The sequence below is a fragment of the Haliotis rufescens genome, unplaced genomic scaffold (genome assembly GCF_023055435.1).
Source record: "Haliotis rufescens isolate VD_foot unplaced genomic scaffold, xgHalRufe1.0.p SCAF_5, whole genome shotgun sequence".
NCBI lineage: Eukaryota > Metazoa > Mollusca > Gastropoda > Lepetellida > Haliotidae > Haliotis > Haliotis rufescens.
Window position 1 is genome coordinate 44510939 of NW_025964223.1, and position 26378 is coordinate 44537316.

Sequence of the window (26378 nt, forward strand, 5' to 3'; positions counted from 1 at the left end):
ATCTATAGAGGTAATCACATTTGAAGATAAATCTGTCTGTTTAAAGTTGATTTTGACAGCCCGGGCCAAGTCGGAGCGAACTGTGTGACTGTCGAGAGTAGAGGGAGAAGAGGTCTACTTTAACCAACGTGTCTGCTTTAAATACGATGAACAGTGACGTTATAAAGTGGTATTTACTTAGATATAGTACGTTCCTATAATATAAACGCTATGCCGACAGATGGAAATTCGTATGACGATAGCTAGAAGTATTTGATACGTGTCAAATCCTGTTTCGTTTAACGATTGCTCTTTTACATGTTACCTAGATCAGCGACGCTAACACACAGCTCCACTTTCTAGTTTTTAAGTGATTTAATCCGAATTACTTAATTATGCTGCACGTTTTGGATTGGTGATTGTTCAGTAGTGTCATGTGTGTATGTTGCATCAATAATATGTAGATATGATCGCCGATAATTAAGTAATTAGCCAATAACACTTTGGCCCGTCTTGGCCCGGCCCGGCCCGACTTTTAGGCAATCCCGGTGAAATGTAACCACATACAAGGGTGTGTCTTACTCTTTTCACTATCTTCATAATGAATTGGCTACGGAACTGAAGCAGGCTAATTGTGGAATACAAATTTATAATGGCAATGTACACATGTGTCAGTCCTCTTTTGTGCTGTTATCCTCAGACACTGCAAGATTGCAGCGCTTACTGGATAGCTTCAATAAATTTACAAGAAGACTAACGTTATTCATTTGGGACTGATGAATATGTCACAGTATAAAGACTTTTAATGTCCCTACATTGTTGATTTCAATGAATGTTAGCAAGGTACCTTAGGTTATGGATGACTGGCTGTACAATATTTAATCAAGTCCTTCTCAAAACCAGTGGGTTTCCTGCTGCAAGTATTATTTATGTGGAGATATGCACTGCAATGGTTTTACCAGTCTCTTTGACAGTCTTGCACAACGAGTTCTAAAGTTTTGTTCAGAAATATGGGGTCCCACCAGTTATCAGGTAATGTACACGTGCGCCATCCAATGTCGTGCCTGTAGAGCTTTCAAGGACTTACATAGTGCTGTCGTTGGAGGATATATGGGTTAACTAGATCCCCGTTCTGAGGTTACATAGAGACAGCACGGCCTTGGTCAAACCATTGCAGTAAATCATGGAGATATATTGTTTAAAAAGTGTTTGCCGACTTTGGTATTACAGATATTTATAACGTGGAGCGAACTATCAGGATGGAGTTTAAATCAAACACCATGTGTCTCAGGGAAAAAGACCAGAAAGCTTAGTATAAAATAATCCAGTCGATGCCCAAATTCAGAACATAGAAGCATTTTATGTCGTATTTTAAAACAGAACCTTATTTATTGCGCTCCCATTATATTTTAGCTTCTTTAAGGTGTGGCTCTTTAAAACTAGAAATAGAAACAGGCACATATTGTATTCCACCAAATGAAAGATTTGTAAATTCTGTTTTATTAACTTTATTGAAAATGAAAAACAGTTTCTTTTAAAATGTCAACGAATTCAGCCTTTGTTCATGACAACCAAGATGCTAAAATGAAACTGCAAAATAATGTTATTTTAGAAAATTTTGGGGAACGTGCTCAAACAAATATCTTGTAAGTGTACAAAACATGCATAATTTATCCGTAAATTTACATGTGTTAGTGTCTCGGTGTCTCAATAAGACACTTCATAAGATGTACCTAATTGTTTTACTATGAATCTGTGACATGCTCATTCATTCATTCATTCATTCATTCATTCAACTTTACATATCAACTTTAGGTACAGACCATTTGGAAAATTGGAAAATATTTGCGTTGACAGTAAAAGCAATATGTTTCCCTCCTTCATTAAAAAAGCATTTATTGAAAAAGTGACAAGACAAAATTCGGTCATTCCAGTCCTAATTGAAAGTGTCAAGACAGGTCTATGCAGATGTATATAACTGGCAATGAGAGTCGAAAATGTTGACAACACACCTACCCGAAATAATTATTGTATATATTATTCAAGTTAATAGGTGAGGTGAAATGGGGTTTATTGCACTCATATAGCGACGTGCATGTACATGTACGTGTGTGTGTTTGTTTGGCTGCTTGTACTAGTCCGGACTGATGCCGATTGATAGTGCTAGCTCACGAGATACCATGCCTCAGTTTAACATGGATACCCAACTCAGACACAGTATATACTGACTCCGAGCCGACCAGTCCTTGTTTTAGCCCCTTAATGCCGAGCGCCCTACAGGGTAACAACAAGTACCATCTTTTAACGTCTTTGGTATGACGCGGCCGGGGATCGAACCCCGGACCTTCCGCTCTCCGGGCGGTTGCTCTACCTCTAGAGAACGGGGGCGGTCTCAAGTTAATATAGTCAGGACAACTGTGTGAGTCGCGGATAGCACATAGGTAAAATAGAATAAGTAGAACATGATATACTAATTACGTTTTACGCCACAACCAGCAATATAAAATCCAAAAAAACAGCGAAACTGACAAGACAAATCAGTTCATTCCAGCAACGATCGACTTACAAATCTGATAAGACCAGGTTATTTTTTCCCATATTAACACACTTCTGATGAGTGTTATTTGTCGTATATAGTCAATATATAATTGGTGGTTTTGCTATCTTCTAATGGCTATGGGTATCTCTGTCACAAAATATATCATATGCTCCATACAAATACAGTCTGAGAAAACTGGATCAAGGGTTTATCTATGATGGTTATCACATTAACGTACACTTTGTTTTACCTCAAATATACAATCTTTCAATTGTACTTTTTGATAAGGCATATACAAACGATAATCAAAATAATAAAGCATATGAAAAGCTAAAACTTTTAGATAAATGTCGACATTTCAAGTAAGATATTGTTTTATACGCTGTCCCTTCAACACACACACATACCGTAAAGAAAAGAGGGTTAAAGACATTGTTAAAAAGACACAACCATCATAAATAGCTGTGCAATTTCAGAAAATCAGGGCCTTAAGGGATAAGCTTCGTATTTCCATCATAATACACCAATGGACAGAGTTAATTATCAAATAGAAAAGACGGTGACAAATTGTGTTCTCAAAACGCATCAGCATGTCTCCTAAGGAAAGTTTTTATACAGTGTGATGTCCATAAGATTTCAAACGCATCACATACATTTAAAAACCTGGACCATACTGACTTAGTAAGATTAAGTCTTACCTGCGTAAACCTCCCGAAGAATGCAACCCGAAATGACAATAAAACGCCAATAATTCATGAGTGAGTGAGTATGATTTTACGTCGCTTTTAGCAATATTCCAGCAATATCACGGCGGGGACACCGGGCAATTGGCTTCACGCTAGGCTACCCCACCGCTCCCCAATGATTCATGTTTGTAATGCAATCATTTTAGTCTTAGACGGTCTGCAAGGAAGTAGCATATTTTGCCGTTGTATGTTAGCTGTAATATACATCCTTGTCAAACACTGTCGCCCCGTTGATTACACATGAGACGGGACGACCCACACTGAAGCGGGTGGACAGTACAGTGTAACAACAAAGCTCTGTTTACTTCATACGTTGCACACGTGGTATTATCATGCACAAAAATAGTTATCCTTTGAAAATGCAGTCGGATCACTTTAGCATACAATTGTTGGCGGGTAGGCACTGTTTGTCCTTGATGAGACACAAATAACATTTATAACATTTACTGTTGAGTATCTCGCGACACTCTACCCGTGACTTTACCGGCTTGTGTACCGGGCCATAGAAAACGTGCGCAGGGTTTGGCGAGGTGTCCTCAGATAATGACGAAGGTATCATATCACAGTAAAAGATTTGACTTTAAAGGGAGTCAAAACGCAATCCTACATACAAGCAGCTAAGTTATAAATTAATGATTAACTTGAAAAGTGATGACACCATGTATCCATGGAACGTGTACATATGACATACCCTACTGTTAGCACAGTGTGCTAACAGTAGGGTACGTGCCCTACACGTAATCATCAATAGCATCGATTTTCGATGTCCTTTCTGTTCATGATCACACTGAATCTCACTTGCTTATATCCAGTATCAGCGTGTAGTTATGCTTACCTGTATGAACTGTATGCAGAATGTAGAACAAACTGGCTATTAAACTCCACAAGTCCATTTTAGTTAGTAGTGCGAGCATGTCAGTCTTCTACGTTCAGGTGATCAACCAGGAAGTAACTTCAGGACCCCGTGTGGTTGTACATCGTAAATCTATACGCACGGGGCTTGGCTAACACATAATAGACTGGCGAAAACTGTACCAAATAGGTGAAAAGGGCACCCTATTATTGTCAAATACAGAAGGTATTATACTGAGTAAAACCAACATTAAAATATACCCATGTAAGCATGCAAGGCATCATATCTGCGCATACGTTTTCTCAGTCAACGTTCTCATGGCATTGATTGTATATGCAATTTTGTCTCGAAATACCCATTGTCACCCAGTCCGTGATTTGTATGGTACTTTAATAATATGACAAAACATCTCTCTCAATATCGACGTTGAAGTAGAAGGTAGCCTTATGTGCAATACAGGCCTGCAATTTCAAAGCTCCTTAAAAATGTAACAACAACAGAATAATATGCATCTTCCTCGTCTATAGGCCGCCTCCGTGGTCTAGTCGTAGATCGTCCGCCCGGAGAGCGGAAGGTTCAGCGTTCGCGTCATACCAAAAGACGTACCAACCGACAATGATCACTGATTAATAAAATCAGAGTACATACACAAGCTGATTATATACTTAGCAACTGTATAACAGTGATAACGCGAGAGTAGCTAAATCAACACTTTGACAAGATAATGAAAGATGCGAAGACAGCCAATTAAGTCGCCTGCGACCAATTAACACCCGAGAGTTAGTTAACCATTGGTTAAATGGTGGGAAATAGAGGGCATATCCTTAAAAAAAGTCTCTTGGACAATGAGATAGACAATAACGCCTGAATATCAAACTAGTCTTAAAGACTAAAGAATCATCCAATTTGAAGGGGAAAGAAAATTCTAAACTTCCCAAAAATATAAGGGACTTGACCTAAGCTAGACAATCACGGGAAATTTGGTTATCAACGGATTACTAGAAAAACGGAGTATGAACAACCCTAGCTGCATACCAGAGTATGTCAGTACTAGAAACAATCTGCCCCGTAATTCGCCGATTTCGCTGCTGATAAGGACACATGATTTTGACAAGGGTTTCGTCAGCGATGGGAAAAGCGAAAGCCTGGCATGGCGGACCTAACAAAGGGTGTTTCTCAACGTAGCAAAAACCCGAATAGAAAACTAACTACTAAACCAATACGGAAGATGTAAGTTCCAAAATAAAGCGCTGAACATAAGCTATCGAACGGTACTATTAACGACTTATTACCAGATACTTACAACTATTGAGGTGGCAAAAATGACCATAATTACTTGCCAGATATCTACAAGTACTAGATAATCGTGCTAATGCGTGAAAATGAAAGTTACGGAAACATTTTCAATACATGAATAAGGTAGTAAACATATATGAAATAACATATATCAAATCAATACATGATAAAAGTATGCGTTTCTACAGCCATAGAATAATATCTACGGACCACCGATTCTCAAACTCAAATTCATTTAGTGTCAGAAAAACCACCAACGGTGGTACATGAGATACAGTCATATACAATTCTTATTATGTACAAAACGACAGCATTTAACAAGAATAATAAAAATAGGATACGTAGATACTAATACAATTTACCAACTGTATTGTACACATTGTTAAGGAGTTTAGATAGGCCTTTTAGATCACTTACACTGTTAGTGGTCATACGTTTCCTAAATTGGGACAGGTTTGGAAACTTAAGAGTTCATATCGCTGTTAGTGAAAAGTTTCACATCGGACTAAATAGTTAAATTCATCTCCCGCAGCGAGTGAATCACAGAGTAGTCACTGGCAGTCTTCCCTGGGAATGTTCAGCCATCGACAAGTTTCAACGGGTAATCTAGGGTTATAAGTTCTGAATTTAATACCATTTCAACCACTGAGGCCAGCCATGACGTGGAACATACCGATGGGGCTTGAAATACATATGATAGACCGCAATTGTCTAATACATTCATAATAAATTCTAACTATGGGACATTTTCAACTTCTATATGGATAGTAAACATGTATTTGTAAAGTATTTGTATCGAACTTAAATCTGTGGTCCCTTTGAGTTCGTTATAACCGTAGTTTACTTTACTTTGATCATTCACCTGATGATAACCAGAAATGTCGAAAATATAAAGGTGATACTTATATGCTCACTGCAATGGTCCAGGAAATGCATATTAATCATCAGAACGACCTCTAACTTTCCCTGTATATGAACTCGGAGTTTCAGAGCTTGTACAGGAAAATGGTCATAGTCGTCTTCAGCAGTCTTTTCCTCAATCCTTCCTAACTTTGCTACTGCCTTGTTTGCAGAAGCGGTAGTGTCGTAATCATTCTGGACTGTCTTGGTGTTTGTTTCCTTCTGGAGAAGATTATAACCATAGTTGTCTTCTCGTGTTTGTGCTGCAGTGCCTGCTGATTGGGCAACCGAGGCTGTGGTATCATAGTTCATAGATCATCCTAATAACAATGGCCGCCGTGGTGTAGTAGATAAAACGTCTGCTCGGAGAGCGGAAGGCCGGTGGTTCGATTCCTGGTCGAGACATACCGAAAGACGTTAAATATTACAGATACCCTGCATTAGAATATCATACCTGCTGTTTTTTTGTCCGCTTTCTTTTACTGTTGATGTTGAAGTGCCACTACTTGTGGATTCTGTAACGACATTTCATGTTGAACATCTGAAATTGTTGCTCAGGTCCATTCTGACTAGGAATCCCCACAGGGTTGGCGTGCATGAGCTCATGTGAACTAAATATTGCTTCCGACTTCCCCTGTGTTAATAACTAACATATATTTAGAACCAAATGGAATCACAAATGATGTCAAGTCTATATGTTTGGTTGATTGTCCTCTTGAGTTTGCCATTTTCACCAATGAACTGAAGTAACATGACAACAGTTCTTCTGTGTAAGGACCATAATTGTATATGTTTTTACACTCCCACATCATTGAAATATGTGTACTATATTCTTATGACAGTACACACCCATGCTCATAAGTATTGTCACCCCCAATATATATGCGTGTTAGTATATGTATATGCATGGGTATATTATCATACAATATCTTGTTATAATATCATTTCAAATGTTTAATACTCGCATGTGATTGTACTTTCGAGATAGGACCCGTTTGATCATGAACACGTTTCATGATTAAAACAATCCAAACCTGAATTTAAAGCACTACATCTAATACACTACAGGTGGTGCCTATGTTAATGTCACAAATGTTATATTTGGGATAACAGATTCCAGTACTTTTTGGAGTTGAGTCTCATCCGGGACTAGAACCCACTCTGCGAGAGTGCAACATCTAATCGCCAGCACTCAAAGTCAGCGATCTAACTCACTCAGTCACCGAGGCTACCACAAAATGAAAGTCCGACAACTGGTAGTCTAGATCACGTACTTTGTGTACCCCTCTGACAAGTGTAAATTGGCACGGCTCCCATGGCTGAAAGTAATGAACACAGGTAGAAATTCCCTTGACCATGGTGATTGGATGAGGAGGGCATCTCGCATATGACACAACTAATTGGTGAATATCTCACAAACAATTAGTTGGGGAACTTAATTTACATACATTGTACTGTGTGAAACTTTTTAACACAAATAAAATATATATCAATTGTCGAGTGAACATAATAATTATTTAGTACGATTTGGACTATAAAAGGAATTACAGACAAGTTACAGTTTATTCCCAGTTGTAAGAGGAGTCGGCACTTGGTGTTGCCAAAAGCAAGCTCATGTTAACAATCGGACGTCAAACTTCCATTCATTGGATATGAGGATGATCGACCACTTTTAACACCAAAGATGACTTTGTCACGAAGCACAATATTATGTCGCTGGACAAGTGGGAAGTCACCGTTGATTGCACCCAACAGGATGTTAGTATTACAACGCTAGTTACCGATAATCAATTATGAATCAATTGTTCACAATATCAAGATTAGAGGTGACGTTTTGCAATGTCAACAATGTATAAAATGTTACAATATTTGTAGGATTAACAGACATAGCTGAAACTTTGTATATATTGCTGCTGAGGTGTGATTCTCAGCAGCTATACATAAACTGTTTCTGCTATTTCTGAAAACCTTTGTCACGCACCGCTGCACCGTTGCGTCGGTATCTTTAGACAACGCCCCTAAATAGTTTTGCTTTGTAAACCGATTGCGGAAGGTGTGATTTCAGCCCTTTCACTTGGACATTTACATATTTTCTACTAATGTTATGATTTGTGTTAAATTGTCATCTCGGAATTGGGTTGAACGTCGCGATGATTAGTATTGCACTTAAAGAGTGACGCGCATGCCAGTGTGTGTGTGGCTGCTTGAACTAACCGGACAAATGCCGATTGTATAATGCTAGCCCACTGAGTTATCATGCCGCAGTTTAACACGATTCCCAACACAGACACATTATACTCAATGCCAGGCGACCAGTCCTTGTTGCAGTCCCTTAATGCCTAGCGCCAGGCAGGGTAAGTACACGCACCATCTTTTCATGCCTTTTGGTAAGACGCGGCCGGGAGTCGAACCCCCGATCTTCCGCTTTCCTGGCAGACGCTTTTTCCACTCGACCACGGAGGCGATCAAGTGCATAACTGTACATTGTCGGAGGGCTCCGAGTATAAAACACATTCGAATGCAATCCGGACCCGCTCAGAATCGAACTGCCTCGCTTACAACCTGTTTAGGTGTTTTGAAATATTCTGTTGAAGCGATACGTATCCACTAGCCTTCAGTAAAAGGTCACTGTGAAGATGTCAAAGTAATATTATCTAATTCATTAAACCTCACCTGCATGAGCCACCCGAAGCATGTAGAACACACAGGCGATCGCGATATGACTCCAGTAGTTCATGGTCGCAGTGGAAGCATATTAGTCCTTGTTTAGGCCGCCTACAAGGAAGTAAAATAAGAACACCCAGTGTCTGCAACAAACATTACATGGTCCTTGTTCAATATTAGGTAAATAAGTGACATGCAAGGACACCAACCCTCTACTGTCATTCACAGCATTGCTGAAGGACACATAGCATTGTTCATGGTAACAACTAATAATGAACGACACTAAGCGTGTGTGCATTAACCAATATCCGGTCATCATTCATCAACAGAAAAGGTGCTGTAGATCATAGTCTTGTGCAGACATAAAGTGTCCCAAAGGAAGAGCACCCAATCTTCCAAATCAACGGTGTTATGTGCAGGTACTGTATCATGTTTCTGACGTATTTTGCATGACTACATGAGTGTAAAATATAATGAAAAAGCAATATTTATCTTCTTAATATATGGGTCCGTGAGGTGGTTATTAACATATTGAATTTCCAAATTTATACCTTATCTTCTATTTATTACACATCTTTTAGTGTGTCTCGATGTAAGAATACACTGTGTTTAATATATATGTGTAAGTGCATTATACACACACCTTATATAATTTTGTAGATAATGTATTCCAGACAATATATATCCTTGTTTGTGAATGGTTTACTTGGGCATAGTCTTGTATTTAGCAACTCAATTGGCTTTGTTGTTTGAGCATATTTGGAATATTTAGTAATACAGAAAAACAATTCTGAAAACAGGGTATAAAAACGTCATGTATGTGATTTGTTCCATGTTCCCTTTTCGTATTAATCCATCTATCTTATTATTATCTTTAAAGTGAGAACATGTGCGTCAATATTTTAACAAAGTTTCTGATTCACCTTACGCTTATCTGTATGGCATCCAATATTAGTTTGACGTGAACACATATGTTTATAATCCTAAAATGGTAATATTTTTATATTGCTATTCAACAAGTGATGCATGTCACAGTTACTAACAGGTAGCAATCTGAACCAGTGCAAACTTGTTCCTTTATCACGTTTTTTTGGCATGAACGTCGGACTTCCACACCAAGCAAGAGGATCTTTTCACAGAGTGTTGGAGGTCAACATGTGTTTCATGTCCACCGTTTCCCACATGTTCCAGGCCAGTAGGTACACCTATAGGTACATTGTGTGATATAACTGTCAACATAGGTCAATGGAATATATCGAAGGCAATGGATCACTGTGAAATCCTCCTGGTTTACTTTGCTTTGATGATCTGTTCAAGCTCTGGTAGGATATTGTCTGTTACAGACTATATGTAACGTATACTAGAACACTTCCGAGCAATAACATGTGTCATTGACTGGAATGTCAAATATCTGTGGAGTGTTGATATCGCCACCTCGTACCTTTGCTCACTGAGATAGACTACTTGTTTGATTGTGTACGTCTCATTCCAGAAACGCAAATTAGAATCTAGTTTGTGTGGGGAAATGTATGCAAACCAATATAATTTTGTTTACGGTTTAGTCAGTAAGTGTGTGTTCAGAACAAATATTCGGGAATGAGTGGGCCAGAGACGTTTGGCCAAATCACTCACTTAACAATTCATGGATCGCTGGTGTCTTATCCAAGACCGTCACCTTGATGATCGTCTGTTTTCCAGTAGCATATACAGCCATGACTTCCATCTCAGTTGGATTTTGTCCCGTGATATATCACCGTACACGTCATGACATGTATTAAATAAAATACTGCCCTGAGAGACCCCAAACCAAACTCACTCACTAAAGGCTTATTCTTCGTAATTATAAGTGGGCTTTAATGTACACATTGTTCCTCCTCAAAATACAACATGTCAAACATAAAAAGCAATGTTAATATATCACGTATGTCTACACTATGTTCACAGTCAATGTGTTGGCACTACAATGTCCGAGCTGCCACCGGGTGCAGAACGTGAACCACTGTCTGGAACGTACAGAGACCTGCAGCGCCTTCCAAGATGTCTGTAGTCAGAATACATTTTATTTTGTTTAGTAATATCATTAAATATATCAATTTGTTTAGTAATGTATTGATTTTCATACAATATACATCGTGCAATCACATGACGTGATATTTCAATAGCAAACGGCATATCTGTACACGTGTGTGTGTGTGTGTGTGTGTGTGTGTGTGTGTGTGTGTGTGTGTGTGTGTGTGTGTGTGTGTGTCCCTAATAAATCGTTCATTTCATATCACATTGTGGTAAAATGTTTTAGTTGTAGCAAAGTCCTCGTGATCAACGTGTTACGTCATCCTACTGTTCTTGATGACACATATATATATTTTCCTAGGTGTGCATTGGGGTTTTGGATGAATGGCACGTGACCTTCGGGTGTGGCACCATGAAGGTAGACATTCACATATATTTCCTTGAAAGTTGAAAACATTTCGTACGCTCCCTTTGCGTTTTTATCCTTCGCGACTAAGGGTAGAAACATTGTGTTCCATCTAGATATTCTTTGCTTTCTTGCTCGCCTTTTCGATATCGAATAAACATTAACAGTTGCAAACGTTCAACATTTCGTCCATCATGCTCAGGTTAGTCTTTTTTCTGTACAAACTAAGTTCAAAGAAAGGTTATTATGACCATGCGCAAATATATAAACTGCCAAAAAATGTTTGCGTTCGTCATGAATAACAAGACAATATAAGGTATAATAAATATCTGTATGGCCTGTGGAAGATTGTACAAATAAACGTCTCATGTTGAAATGTTCATTCAATTATAGGACACATTTACTACTGGCAACGTGGTTTTTATAATCACGTAAAGAGTAAACATTCTTTTCATGTCACCGACTTTAGAGATGTGAGTATGATGGTCTACAAGACACTACTGACTGTAGAGGTACACATCCATTTGGACCCCGCGACAAGTGTACTGTGTGCTGCACCGGGGACATCTGCCAATCTAGGATGATGCACGTACAACACGGTAAGAAGATGCTACGATCAAGCGTATACATCGTTAGGGTCAATCTGTATAATCATAGGATATCTTTTGTAATGATATGTTCCTCAGTATAGTTTCTGGATGTACACCATGCGAAACGAATAGCTTTCAATTGAGTTTCATATTACATGTTCATTTTTTTGTTATTATCCATGTGATATAAATAACTTGGCTGTAAACAATAATAATTAATTGTTAATATGTTCTTATGTCTCTACAATGAATGTGTCCGTTGGAAATATATACAGTAATCAACATGTGTCAAGGATATTTCATGTTGTTATCAAACTGGATAATAACTTAATTTATAAGTGTAATTATGTCTATGTTACTTAACATAAAGCTGAAAATGATTTAGTGCCTTGACAATATGGAACACTATTCGCTTGACAACATTCTCAAGCTATTCAGTCCCATTTAGAGACTGGAGTATCCCCCAAAAGTTGGGTTGTGTGTAAGTACAAATGTCACACTGCTTGTGTGACACAAAAAACTAGTCGTCACGTTGCCACATACATCTTGTCATCCTCAACAGATTAGCATGTGGATGTAATTGTACTTCATGTATGTCAGGGTTAGACACGGTGCCTGGTGTGATCCATTGTCCAGTTTGTCATAATGAAGACGACCCTCAGAGATGCCTGGACAATGTCATACCCTGTGAACATCACCACAGAGTGAGTAAATCATACCATATCATTGAAGGAACTTCTCGCATCCATGAATATATAATTCCTAACCCGATTGATAAGGCGTTATAAACAATGTTTTAAATAATATTTAATAACGATTTCGTTTTACATTGTAGTGATATACAAATATAAAACTTTCACTTCAGACATGTGAAATAAAGAACATTGATGGGAAATGGTCGTCTAGATGTTCTCACAACTCGTCGGTAAGTATCCTGTGTAACGGAGAACATTATCTGCGTCTTATATATATCTCCAGGGTTGGGTCAGTAGTTTGGTTGTTCGTTCCAGGCGCCCATGACTTGTTGATTTATGTTAGGCATTCATGTTCTTCCACGATATTCCAGTGCCTCCAACCATCAAATCAGTACCCACCCGACTGCACTCAATCCGCAGGAAGCAAGGAGTGTGTGTTCTGTTGCAACGACCACACTTGTCTCGACTATGCATTTGGTATAAAGCACCTACCTACACCTTCAGCGACAACCACAAGCGTTGGGGGGACTTCGGCGACGTTGACGTTTGCTCCACCGTCCACATGTCGTGACCAGTCCCTATTCCCGTGTCACAGAGCTGTTGGAGAGGCCTGCACGGACCCTGACATATCCAAGGACTTCTGTCCACTGACATGCGGCTTTTGTAGACGTACGTGCTTCGTATATATATATCTGTCAGTTTTGTTCTTCTTATGATGGAAACGTACATTCGCCTTTTACCAATACGCACCAATACGCAGACCATTGCTAAATGGTCTTAAGATTTAGTTTATGTTTAGTTGCAAAGAAAACAGATATGATCGATCACGTTATAAAGTATAAAGGATGAATGGCAGTTATACAATAATAATTTGGACGAAATAAAATGAAAGATAATCAAAGAATCAGCAAAGTATACATGTATGAAATGTATACAATTATTATATGCTCATAAGTTCAAATGCACACCCTAATAGAACACACAAGAACAAACCCCCAAAAGAATATGAAACCGAAATCCAGAATTACTAAAAGGTCAAGCATCCACAACTCTATTCCACGGACAGATCACTGTAGTAATGGTTCATGAGCTGTTAGACTCACGTATTGTAGGAATACAATAAAACTATACTCAAATTGTCGAGACATCGTTAGTATGAACCAATATGCGTTGATAAACCTTGTTTGATATATAAAGTTCGGTATACGCAGACGTATATAGAAGAATCCAATATTGCGTCCAGTTCATATTTCCCCTTAAATTCCATATACGCTTGATAACTACACAACAGTTCTTCGTTTTGCAGCCCGTTCAACAACTGTAACCACAAGACACGTGTCTTCCCCATCCAGTGTGACACGTGGAGGGCCAACAACAACTGTAACCACAAGACACGTGTCTTCCCCATCCAGTGTGACACGTGGAGGGCCAACAACAACTGTAACCACAAGACACGTGTCTTCCCCATCCAGTGTGACACGTGGAGGGCCAACAACAACTGAACGTGCCACGAATGCACCAAATACACAAACGACTCATCACCTAACTAAACACGCGACGAATGCACCAAATACACAAACGACTCATCACCTAACTAAACACGCGACGCATGCGCCAAATAAACAAACGACGCATTCATCCACCAAACTCACGACATATAGTCCACATAAACATTCGACTGATGCTCCAGCTATGCAAACGACGCATGTACCCACTAGACACGCAACACACCCCCAAACAACTCAAATACACACAAAACACACAACACATATGGCGACGCATCACACATCACATACGACCGTTAGAAAAGTTCCACACACACATCAGGCTATGTCCCACCCAGGCATGACTACATCGCAGACGACAACGGCTCCTAGGTCAACAACGTCATTAGCTTTTTCTACAACGCACGACATCATACCATCAGGAATAGGTAAGGTCTTTAGCCAGGTCAGTTAACAAGTTATGCTGTGATTGGTTGATTACACCTATTGTTGATTACAATCATTACTGACTGTCTCTTTCTTCACCTCTACCTCTTTCGTCTCTCTCGTTCGCAAGCTCTACCACTTCCTACCCTCTTGTTACCATCGCTCTACATCTATCATCTCATTCTTTATCTTACCCATCTCTCTGCATCTACCCTCTCGTTCTCCATCTATCCCTAGCTAGTCAATCGTTCTTCATCTCTGTACATATCTACATCCTGTTAACCATCTCTATTTCAGTCTGCAAATCTCATTCTCCACACATATAATTATGTTTCTACCCTCTCGTTCTCCATCTATCCCTAGCTAGTCAATCGTTCTTCATCTCTGTACATATCTACATCCTGTTAACATCTCTATTTCAGTCTACAAATCTCATTCTCCACACATATAATTATGTTTCTACCCTCTCGTTCTCCATCTTCATCTGTATCTACACTCTCGTTTTCCATCACTATCTACCCTCGCATTGTCCACATTAATTCACATCTCGCTACTTCTGCCTACACTCTCGTTTTCCATCACTATCTACCCTCGCATTGTCCACATTAATTCACATCTCGCTACTTCTGCCTACACTCTCGTTTTCCATCACTATCTACCCTCGCATTGTCCACATTAATTCACATCTCGCTACTTCTGCCTACACTCTCGTTTTCCATCACTATCTACCCTCGCATTGTCCACATTTATTTCACATCTCGCTACTTCTGCCTACACTCTCGTTTTCCATCACTATCTACCCTCGCATCGTCCACATTTATTTCACATCTCGCTACTTCTGTCTACACTCTCGTTTTCCATCACTATCTACCCTCGCATTGTCCACATTAATTCACATCTCGCTACTTCTGCCTACACTCTCGATGTCAACATGTACCTCTATCTTCCCTATTGTTCTCTATCTCTGTATGTCCCTTTTCGTTCTACCTCTTTCGATCGCTACGTCTCTCTTTCTCTCTCTCTCTCTATCTCGCTTTGTATGATATCTAACTTTCAGTATCACACATCTTTCTTTTACGATTCCTTTTATCTCCGTCTCATTCTGACACAATCTCTTTTCTTTCTCTCTCTCTATATCCCCTTCTCTACCTCTACATCTATCTCGATACCTATATCTCTCTCAACATTTCAGCCTTCTATTCTTTCTCTCCATATATCCCCCATTCTCCACCCAAACATCCATCTGTATACCCCATTTCTCTCGCAACATTTCCTTTTCTTCAGTCTCTTCTCTCACCTTTGTACCACTCTATTATCCTTTTATATATTATTCATCCCTCTCTATCTTTTTTTACACGCTCTATTTTACTTACCTATTATCCCCTCTGGTTCGCTATTTACGAACGACCATCGACTTTATGATGATAGATCACACAGAGTAGGACCTGGCTAAGAGACTTTCTATGAGTTGTAATTACTTGTAAAGCGCAGAACAGTTATATATTTCAATTTGAAAATGACAAAATTTCCTAAACCAATAATGTGTACGTTGTGATCAAATCATATAATGGTTGTTCTGTGTGTGTCCTTATTGCTAGGTCATTATATTTTCACTCATGGGTTAAAACCATTATCCGGGTGCAGTTAACATTGAATACGCCTTTGCCAGTGATGTGCATGTTGAGTTTTACCTGGTAGATGATCATATAAAACTACACTTAATGCCTCAATGTACATGCTACAGCATCGACAACCCTGATTAGTGACATACTAGATATCCTGGTCGGGCAAGCATACCCCGCCTTCAGATAACAAAAGTATTATTTTGAATTACTGTGATAGGCCTTTTTATTCCTCGTGACAAGGAAACAATGGCTTATGCAAAAAGTGGATCACGAGTCCCTGACACGAGGCCATTGTCAGTCTCGCAACTTCCTCCTTCACGTTTTAATACATAATGATTTGTGTGATCCCCATATGTCTGCACTGTTTGTCAACATGTGCCAGGATGTAGTTCTGTCGATCTGTTTTTATTGTAACGAAGGCTCTCCCTTTGCGTTTATATTATGTCAGTAAATTCTTTATTCCTTGTCAAGTCACTTTTAACCTATCCGTCATTGCCGCGGATCCCATGACACTACACTGTAGTGTATAGTTCATGGTGTGTGACTGCCGAGCTTCACTGCTCATGTGGAATGCGTTTTAAATATGTACGTGTCCTTTATAACAACACAGTGGGGCTGGTTTGTCACATTGGCTGCCGAGTGACTATTGAAGTCATTGATTTCTTTCTGTACAGGCAACCTGTTATTTTATTGCATGTGGGCATTGGTGACCCGGTCGGCTGAGCGCCTCAATTCACTGTTTGAAGCTGCGTGCCTTAGACGCAACAGATACCCATGATCGTGAAATATCGCCTTGATTGTCATTCGAGGTTTAAAGCACCATACCCGTTGGTTTCACATAGTGGTAAATGGTTAAGTTCTACACTAATTTAGGCTTTCCTCCGAGAACGAGTTCACCACACGCCGTGATATAACTGTGCGATTCGGGGATAATACGAACTATTTCTCACTGTAATAAGTCTATCGATTCAATCTAAGTGTAGCGTGGCATCGAAGTTAATATTACATATCGCTAGATTTTACTGACGTATTAAAATTGTCATGCATCGATAGTTCGATCAGTTGTTACTTCCCTACTGGTGATGAATAACAGTTCTTTGATGAGCTATACTGTGTAATTACTAACCTATCTAATTAGCCGTTCTGTCGCATTGTGTGTCGCCATCACCCTAATACTTCACACAACTACAGTAAACTACGGTTATAACGAACACGCTTATAACGAACTGACGGATATAACGAACTTACTTTTTGGTCCCGACTACTTGCCGTAGTCATGCTGTATATGTATTTATAACGAACTACGGTTATAACGAACTAAAATTAGTAGTCCCTTTGAGTTCGTTGTAATCGTAGTTTACTGTAGTTTGTCTGGTCCAGCTACTACTTTTTATACTATTAGGTAGCCGTGCTGACGCTGTATTACCGCCCTACACACATTTACACATAACATAAGCACACATACATACATACATACATACATACATACATACATACATACATACATACATACATACATACATACATACATACATACATACATACATATGCACGCACGCACGCACGCGCGCACGTGCCAGCGTGCGTGCGTGCGTGCGTTATAACGAACTAAAATTAGTAGTCCCTTTGAGTTCGTTATAACCGTAGTTTACTGTAGTTTGTCTGGTCCAGCACATACATGTCTGGTCTGTACATACATACATACATACATACATACATACATACATACATACATACATACATACATACATACATACATACATACATACATACATACATACATACGCACGCACGCACGCACGCACGCACACACACACACGTACATACATACATACATACAAACTACACGTACCATATGTTGTATTTATTCAATGAACCAAGTTCCAGCATTACATTCAGAACAATGAAAGGTGCAATGAGGCTTATCCAACCAGACTGCCACTTGATGCACTGTAACAAATAGATAAAAAGTCCAATTTATACACCTGGGTAAGGAAAACCTTGTCATGCCGGAATTAAAATAATTGTAAAACCAGTGAATTTGAAAGAGTAGATAAACACCTGGTTTGAACGATACCAACGACACGACACTCTTTTCTAACATATAAGTAACAGACTCCGAACTTTATATAATGCAGCAAATTTTATGCCCTGTGCTGTATTCTTCCCTGGGGCCCACTGTGTTGCTCCCTTTGATCCCTCTCGAAATGGTAGATATTATCAAACGAGCATTACTATGAAGTAAAAGGGGTCTGTTTGGCCCCTCTCGAAATGGTAGATAGTATCAAACGAGCATTACTATGAAGTAAAAGGGGTCTGTTTGGCCCCTCTCGAAATGGTAGATATCATAAAAGGGACATTACTATATAGGTGAAAGGGGCCTGTGTGGCCCACTGGAATTAGTAGTTATTATTAGATATGTCGCATTTAGTATCGAGGTTTAATATACATCTCTCTCTGTGTGTGTGTGTGTGTGTGTGTGTGTGTGTGTGTGTGTGTGTGTGTGTGTGTGTGTGTGTGTGTGTGTGTGTGTGTGTGTGTGTGTGTGTGTGTGTGTGTGTGTGTGTGTGTGTGTGTGTGTGTGTGTGTGTGTGTGTGGACAAATAGTGAGGTAAAAAGAGTAGGAAAAGAAGGGTATGGAGCTTTAATAATAGCAAGTCCGTGTCGATTTACCATATGTTTGTACTATTTTTATCTCCATTGCAATTATCTAGGGAAATCAGATTGGGTCTTAGACTTGATATTGTTGAGACAGTAAACAAACACTTCTGAGTAAATCTAATACCAGACCTTTGTAAAAACAATACTCACTTACACTTCAAAGCTTAGGCCATTATGTAATTTAATTTGAGTAGAGTTGAAGTGTCAGTGCGAATCAACTTACGTTTTCTCACATATGTAACCAGCGTTATCGATGCAGTTGGCGTCATACCACATGAACCTCGACCCGTAGTTCTGCAGTACCCCACAGTCCTCGTTCCCGCTCTCAGACCCAGGCTGTCCCGATCCCCAGTTGGCGTAGGTCACCTTGACCCCGCTATCTCCCCACACCCAGTTTCCCTCCTGGAGTTTGTCATTCGCTCCGAACCACGCCTCGAACCCGGCTGTGGATACCACATCATATATGTTTATGTCGAATCACTGGTTATATTTGTTACAGAACGTGACAGGTTTCTTGCAAATGTAAACACGGATGTACATATATTGTAGATACTAGTTTTATTATGATATATTTAAAATGCGTTTCGGGTTTTATTTTCAGATAAGTTTATATATTTACAAACCACTTACTTTGAAAATTCAGAATGAAATTATTGATGAAGTTGTTCTCTTCACTGTCTTCTATCTCGGCTAAGTAGGCGTTGAAGGTCTTGCAGATAGCCTGTTATAAAACGCTTCCTTCTTTGTTGTAAATAACTAAAATTATGTTGCATCCGTCCATTCAATTTTTACATAAGTGACCCCTTAATTACCCTCCCTGTATCAATGAGTCCTCATTAAGACATTTGGTTTCCCCTTGCGCATGATAGTGTATTTTACCAATGTGGCAAACAATGTAAAATCAGATGAAAAACCATAAGCACACGCACACGCACACGCACACGCACACGCACACGCACACGCACACGCACATGCACTCGCATACGCAAACGTACACGCACACGCACACATGTACGGCCACACACACTAACTGATTCACCCATATTTAGCATGCTGAAGAAAATATTCATATTTGTTCACGTTCATGATAAACACCAAAATCATGCACTGCGCTTACACTTAACATTTATACTTGTCACGTGAAACCCAAGCCGTATTTGTCAAGCAGATATTTATGATAGCGGTAGTACTTTACGGTTGAAGTGTCCTATTCAAGGAAAGCTACATCCGCTGACTGCACTTGAATACACATGCCTACCTTTGCGGTGTCATATGGTTGCCAGGTTGAATTGAAGTTGTAGCACGAGTTCTTGTACACGACCCAGCCGTCGGGGCAGGCACAGGCACAGTCTAATCAAATAGTATATAAACGGTTATTAATATTGATATCTTTCGTACAGTATTATATGAAAATCGATGTCTTTGAATCTGATTGATGTGAAATTCCAAAAGACATTGTTTTCGTACTTCATGTATGTTAAGCCTTTAAACTAAAAAAGACAATGTGAAGTTATAATGTAAAAACGTCTAATACGTAAGCTTTAGTATGATAATTAATTAATTATACTTGTACCTGCTGCGGGAAGGATGGTAAAAACCACGAACAAAAGGAAAGTATTGATTAAGGCGGCCATTGTGGAGTGACTGGTTCCCGACAATCTGTTACCTCCCAGGCGATATGACGGGTCAACCCACGTAGTGTTGACGACAGTTCATTGGAACACGTGTCCATTAATAGAGTTGAGAAATGTCCTTTATAAACTTGAACCTTATCATTTGAGGTACAATGTGAATGCGAATGTGGAACTCAACGAGGATGTTAGTGCTGGCAGAGTTACGTCCCTTGTACAACGTTCCGTGTGTGTGACAGTTGGTTTGATCAAATATGCAGCGATTTAAGTGTGTTCTAGTATAAACCTTACTAACATACGCTACGTGGTGTGAGTCTAAACGATCAGTTGTCAGCAATATGTGTTCATAGACAGAGAGTTTTCTAAGCTGGTCACAGTATAACATGTCAATAATTTTGTTAGTGTCAGGCATTTAGCCGAGTAGATAAAGCATTGACGAGTCTCGACGAAAGCCCGGGGTCGATACCATGCTTGGACACAATGTGTGATGTGGTATTCACCGCCGTATAATGGCTGGAAAATGTTTACAGCGGCTAACAACCAATAAATCGTGAGTGAATGGATGAGTGGGTGAATGTTTGTCATGTGAGTGACATATGAGTGAGTCTCTTATAGATGTGCCAACGTGACTAGGAAATGAGTCAAACCGTCCAGACAGGTCAGTGGGTCAATCAGTCGTACATGCAGGTCACAGTAATCGGTTCCTATATAAGGGAAGGTGGTCCATTGACGTATGGCAGAACGGACGATGTTTTGTGAACTGACGACATCTTATTACAGTGCAGGTCCCGTTCTTATATGAGTAGATAAGTCGTGTCCAGGTCTAAATATAGTCCGAGACACGTTTTATATTAGGCAGCACTACATCATAGCGGTTGAAATAATGACGCCAAGTACATTTTCACAAGAACAAGCCAATATATTGAATTATAGCAATGCTACTCAATACATTGGATATAAGATGTATTTTGAGTGTCCCTAACTGCATGGATATCTGTATACATAACCCGCCAGTACATGCATCTGGAACTAAAATACCGTTTGTTTAGCACATAGGGGTTAACTGAGGGTTAACGGTCCATGGTCACCGGCTGATAAGATGTAACTCTCAGGTTAGACACATTCTCTTAGTTTGTCCTGACATACCAATGTTAACACATCGTGCAAGTGTGATCGCGGCATTGTTGGGAGCGTGGCTGTTACTCACACCAGCAGTATCAGGTAACACAATAATTGTCCTGGTGTCTAAATCTAGTGTCTGTGAATATCAACCCAAGTGTTTATCAAATATGATATACTACAGTTATATTACTAATTACTGTAATACGATTGATATTATTAAAAACATGCGTCTATCAGGATAGCTAAAGATTGGGGACATATCAACTGTTTTACAATGCGACAGTGGTATCAACTCGTTGCCATTTGCATGGAAGTTTACACTATTAATCATATAAATGAGATGTCATATATATATATCATACAGACATACAATGTACAGACCTACTCATTTTTGTTTTACCTCCCACGTTAAACTGGCACAACGTGACACTACAGGAATACCATCAAAATTAGCGCATCACAAACATTTGAAAAAAAAAGATATATTCAATAATTATGTTGAAGGATTCAACTATTAATACTTTTCCTAAAAATGGATATTTACTATCGATGACAGAGAAAGATATATCCTTATAGAGAATATAGAAGTTTATTAGAAAAAGGATGTTTATGCATTTAGTGAATTTAAGCTTTAGGACATTTTAGTAAAGTTGATTACCGTTGAGAAATAATGAAGGTATGTGGTAAAAAAACGATATATGCATGAGAACCTGTGATCAGCGGTAGGTAGGATGAATAATGTTTTCTTGTATGTGCTACTTTTGATGCTATTAGAATTAAATTTCTGCAAACGACATGTACCCCCAATGTAGACTATGCATACATTTACAAAGATATTTTCAACAAACGAGAGGGAACAATTAAAATGCAGTATATATATTCTATTTATCATGGATATGAAATAAGAAAGTATTTCTTAAGCAATAAATTTGTGTATATTGCCACTCACATCCAGCAAAATGTTATCTGTATATGGGCCACTTGCCTTCATACTGAGTACGCTATTAGTTGATTTATTGATAGATTGACTCCCTCACTCACTCACTCGTTATGTCTATTGTGCCTTGTTACAGGTGTGGGTTGTCCCAACGGCTATACCCAGTATGCGCAATCCTGCTACATGCACCGCAATCAGAAGATGACCTTCATTAAAGCATCTGCAAGTTCACCATTGCTTCACGTCAAGTTGATCACGTTACCATTCCAGATGGGAATATGTCTTTGGTTTAACTGTGAAAGTCTGTGACAAACCATTCTATGACTGTTCCGAGTCTAAATCTATGTGAAAGACGACATCGCGAAATTCACGTACTGTTACTTTTTCATTTGGTGTTGCACTACACCTTGACTGAAAATCGGATTAAATCAAAACAGTATAATAAAAGATGCTCACAATATATACAACCGAATGAAGACTTATCCTACTTGCAGCGATGAGGCTTGCCATACCTCGTCTTTTGCCATGTGTCTTCATGATAGTTTATACTTCCAGGAATACTGCCGACAGCACCATGGCTACTTGACAGAGATTGAAACAGCAACGGAAAGTGCCTATGTGAAGGCATTCCTGAAGGGGAAGATTAGTAAGTGAAAACAAAGAAGTAACTCCTTTGAATGCAGTCGTTGTACGCGACCACGTGAGCGTTCCGTGTTAGATCTCAGATTGCGTGTCAGTGTACGCCGACTGCAAGGGTCAGTGGTCACAGTATCAATCACTGGTTAGTCTATACGTATTATAGTATCTTTTTATATAATAATATTCGACATACACATGTACTTTGCTTGGGAAGAATCTTCCCTTAATCTTGATAACCGAACGGTTCACTTGTCATTGAATCATATGATGTCATCTTTTGTTTTGTTTGTTGTTTAACGCCGCAATTTTCCAGCAATATGACGGCGGTCTGTAAATAATCCAGTTTGGACCAGACGATCCAGTGATTGACATCATGAGCATCGATGAACGCAATTGGGATCGATGACAGCATCAACCAAGTCAGCGAGGCTGACCACCCGGCAACGTGGGTTGCTGAAGACCTATTCTACCCCGGATCTTCACGGGTCGATGTCATCTTTTAAATCCTTATGTTATGTAGAAAGTGAAAATATCGAACGGCGTAAAACTACCCAATGCTAATTGAATTTACAATGTCGATAGTAATTTAATGTTACGGTCATTACTGTCTATTTCCTAACTGTTATATCACTCACTAATGCATAATTTCTGTTTCAGTTGACGATGGTGTCTGGCTAGGTGCTAATGACATTCGGTTTGAAGGCTACTATGTATGGGACAAGTCTGAGAACCCACTGAACTACACAGATTGGTACCCTGGAGAACCCAACCAGAAGACTGTCGAGGAGGACTGCATGAGTAGCTGGAAGGTTGAAGGGTATCAGTGGGCAGATCACTACTGTGACCGCCCTGACCTCGAGCCATTTTGTGAGACAGAGTAAGTTGTTGGGAGTTTAGGTAATACATAATGCGCGCGAAGACAGGGATATGGGTTCAGATATGGTATAGTTCACATGGTATTACGTAGATGCAAATTACTAGTAAAGGAAGCTGGGTATGGGTTTAGAGTGAGTGAGTGAGTATGGTTCTACGCCGCTTTTAGCAATATCACGGCGGGGGACACCAGAAATGGGGCTTCACACATTGTACCCATGTCGGGACTCAAACCCGGGTCTTCGACGTGACGAGCGAACGCTTTAACCACTAGGTTACCCGACCGCCCCGTATGGGTTATGGGACACACAATGCTGGCTTAAATATGTGCTTGTATAGGATAAGACATACACAAATACTGCATACAAATGAGTGTAATCATTATTCTTTATTGAACGCACAGGCAGCTTGAAACTGTTGTATGAAGAATGTCATGAACAATGATAAGCTAACATATCACAATTTTAAATGCTCTTTCCGCATCTCTATTTCAGGGTAACGAAATGCAGCTGAATAAAACGCAAATAAATATCGCGATTTGACTAAAATGCTACGTTTTGTCATATTTTGTTAATAGATATATACCAGGAATTGACTATTAATTTTTATCTCTCACATTGCTCTAGCTGGAGTCGCAACACGGATTCTGTTTTCAGGGAGCTTTGTGTGAACCGTGCCGTAGATGCGAGACGTCACTAATATGGTGTAAAATTGCTATCATTTATATTTCGACAGGGTCCGTTGCATAAATCGGTTGCGACTCACCGAAAGCTTGCGACGCGTTCACACCTGTTTAGACTCAGACTCCGTTGTATAAACCACGTCTCAGTGGACGTTGCAGATACGTCGCACGTACATGCATGCCGTGATGTTGTGATCCAAATTTAGCGACGTTCATTTCTTCCGGTTCAGAGAGAGAGAGAGAGAGAGAGAGAGAGAGAGAGAGAGAGAGAGAGAGAGAGAGAGAGAGAGCGTGTGTGTGTGTTGCTGCTTGTACTAGTCTATAGTGTTCTTTTGGACATAGATGGTTATGAATATACTCTTACCTTAATACACATATACCAGGCAGGCAGCTGAGCGACCATATGCCGCAGTGTAACATGACTCAGACACAGTATCCTGACTCCGAGAAGATCAGTTCTCGTTTTAGCACCGAGCGCCAGGCAGGGTAACATCAAGTAACATTTTTAACTCACTTCTGGATGAAGCGTCTGGGGATCGAACCTACAACATTCCGCTCTCAGGGTAGGTGATCTATCCACAAAACCATGGATGCAGTATGATAGTTTTTTTACACTTTAACAAAAGAAACAAAGCCAAATTTGTGTTAGGTAGGAAAGTACATGTATACCAGGAACCGTACAAGGTATTCAGCCAAAAGGTTGGGGAGAGAACTCTTGATGATTGTAGTCATCTCAGTTATCGGTACATAGGAAAAGTCCAAGGTGAAGGTCAACTACCATCAATAACGAGTAGGCCCCCCGTTGGAATCGATAGCGGATATCTCCATCCCATGGAAGAGACGAGTATGGGAATCACATCCTGGGGAATGGTAGCCCATTCGGCCTGCAACACAAAAGCCAACTGCTGCAACGTCTGGGGTTGTGGTTGACGTCGGCGTAGACGTCTATCCAATTGATCCCCTAGGTGCTCTATCGGATTCAACTCAGAACATAATAATGTTTTCAAGATCACATAAATAAGATTTGACGTGCACTTTACAGGGAATGGCTAAGGAGGTAGGGCATTTGAGTAATACCCTCTACGTGATGCTGGAAGAATACAATTCAACCTCTATCAAAAATCTTACTGTCACAATTCATGGTCAATAATAGCAGTAGAATATATCTTCAGGGAAATTGACTAAAATAATATAAGAAGATAAATTCCAACATAAATATTCCGTTAAGCTCAGCCTATTCAGATAAAAAAAATATGAGAATGAATGAAGGAGTATGGATTTACGCCGCTTTCAGCAACATGTCCGCAATATAAGGACGGGGGACATCAAAAATGGGCTTCACACATTTTCTTGCAAACAAACAAACAATGCGTGTATAAATGGTCGGCTCGGAGTCAGTATACTGTGTCGACGTGTGGTATCCATTTTTACTGCGTCATGGCATATCATTCGGCTAGCACAATACGACTGACATGAGTCTGGACGATGGAAGCCGAACGCTCCAATAGATGTCTAGTGGATGATCTACACCAGCTGATACACTCTTGTTGCTAACGATGGATTATATATACATGTTGATGGGCATGAAACAAGACTAAA

At 39.6% G+C, this 26378-nt stretch overlaps 3 protein-coding genes across 5 annotated transcripts in view; 1 reads left to right on the plus strand and 2 right to left on the minus strand.

The window, feature by feature from the left end:
• Positions 1-9043, minus strand: part of LOC125373361 — a 41264-nt gene extending 32221 nt beyond the window's left edge. Inside the window, exon 1 of one of the 2 annotated variants that reach the window (XM_048384385.1) lies at positions 8987-9043. In XM_048384385.1, the coding sequence (XP_048240342.1) occupies positions 8987-9008 (22 nt within the window). In that variant the 5' untranslated portion in view covers positions 9009-9043. Of the gene's footprint in view, positions 1-4099; positions 4223-8986 lie in introns of those variants that run through there. The other variant, XM_048384384.1, reaches the window with a different exon arrangement.
• Positions 9044-10204: 1161 nt separating this feature from the next.
• On the plus strand, positions 10205-24645 carry LOC124139980. 2 transcript variants are annotated; one of them, XM_048384002.1, is made up of 13 exons: positions 10206-10299; positions 10922-11016; positions 11349-11405; positions 11863-11992; positions 12584-12687; positions 12849-12908; positions 13050-13347; positions 13985-13990; positions 14051-14611; positions 22722-22807; positions 23141-23231; positions 23882-24101; positions 24592-24645. In XM_048384002.1, the coding sequence occupies exons 1-13, from the start codon at positions 10242-10244 to the stop codon at positions 24608-24610; spliced, it is 1785 nt and encodes a 594-aa protein (XP_048239959.1). In that variant the 5' UTR covers positions 10206-10241; the 3' UTR covers positions 24611-24645. The 2 variants fall into 2 exon arrangements, with proteins under 2 accessions (XP_046363235.2, XP_048239959.1); XM_046507279.2 differs by having other exon boundaries at positions 10205-10299; positions 13985-14611.
• On the minus strand, positions 18084-20626 carry LOC124139981 (perlucin-like protein). The gene is made up of 5 exons (XM_046507280.2): positions 20469-20626; positions 20154-20245; positions 19526-19616; positions 19119-19338; positions 18084-18184 (listed from the first exon to the last, which is right to left on the minus strand). The coding sequence occupies exons 1-5, from the start codon at positions 20527-20529 to the stop codon at positions 18157-18159; spliced, it is 492 nt and encodes a 163-aa protein (XP_046363236.1). The 5' UTR covers positions 20530-20626; the 3' UTR covers positions 18084-18156.
• Positions 24646-26378: the final 1733 nt, after the last annotated feature.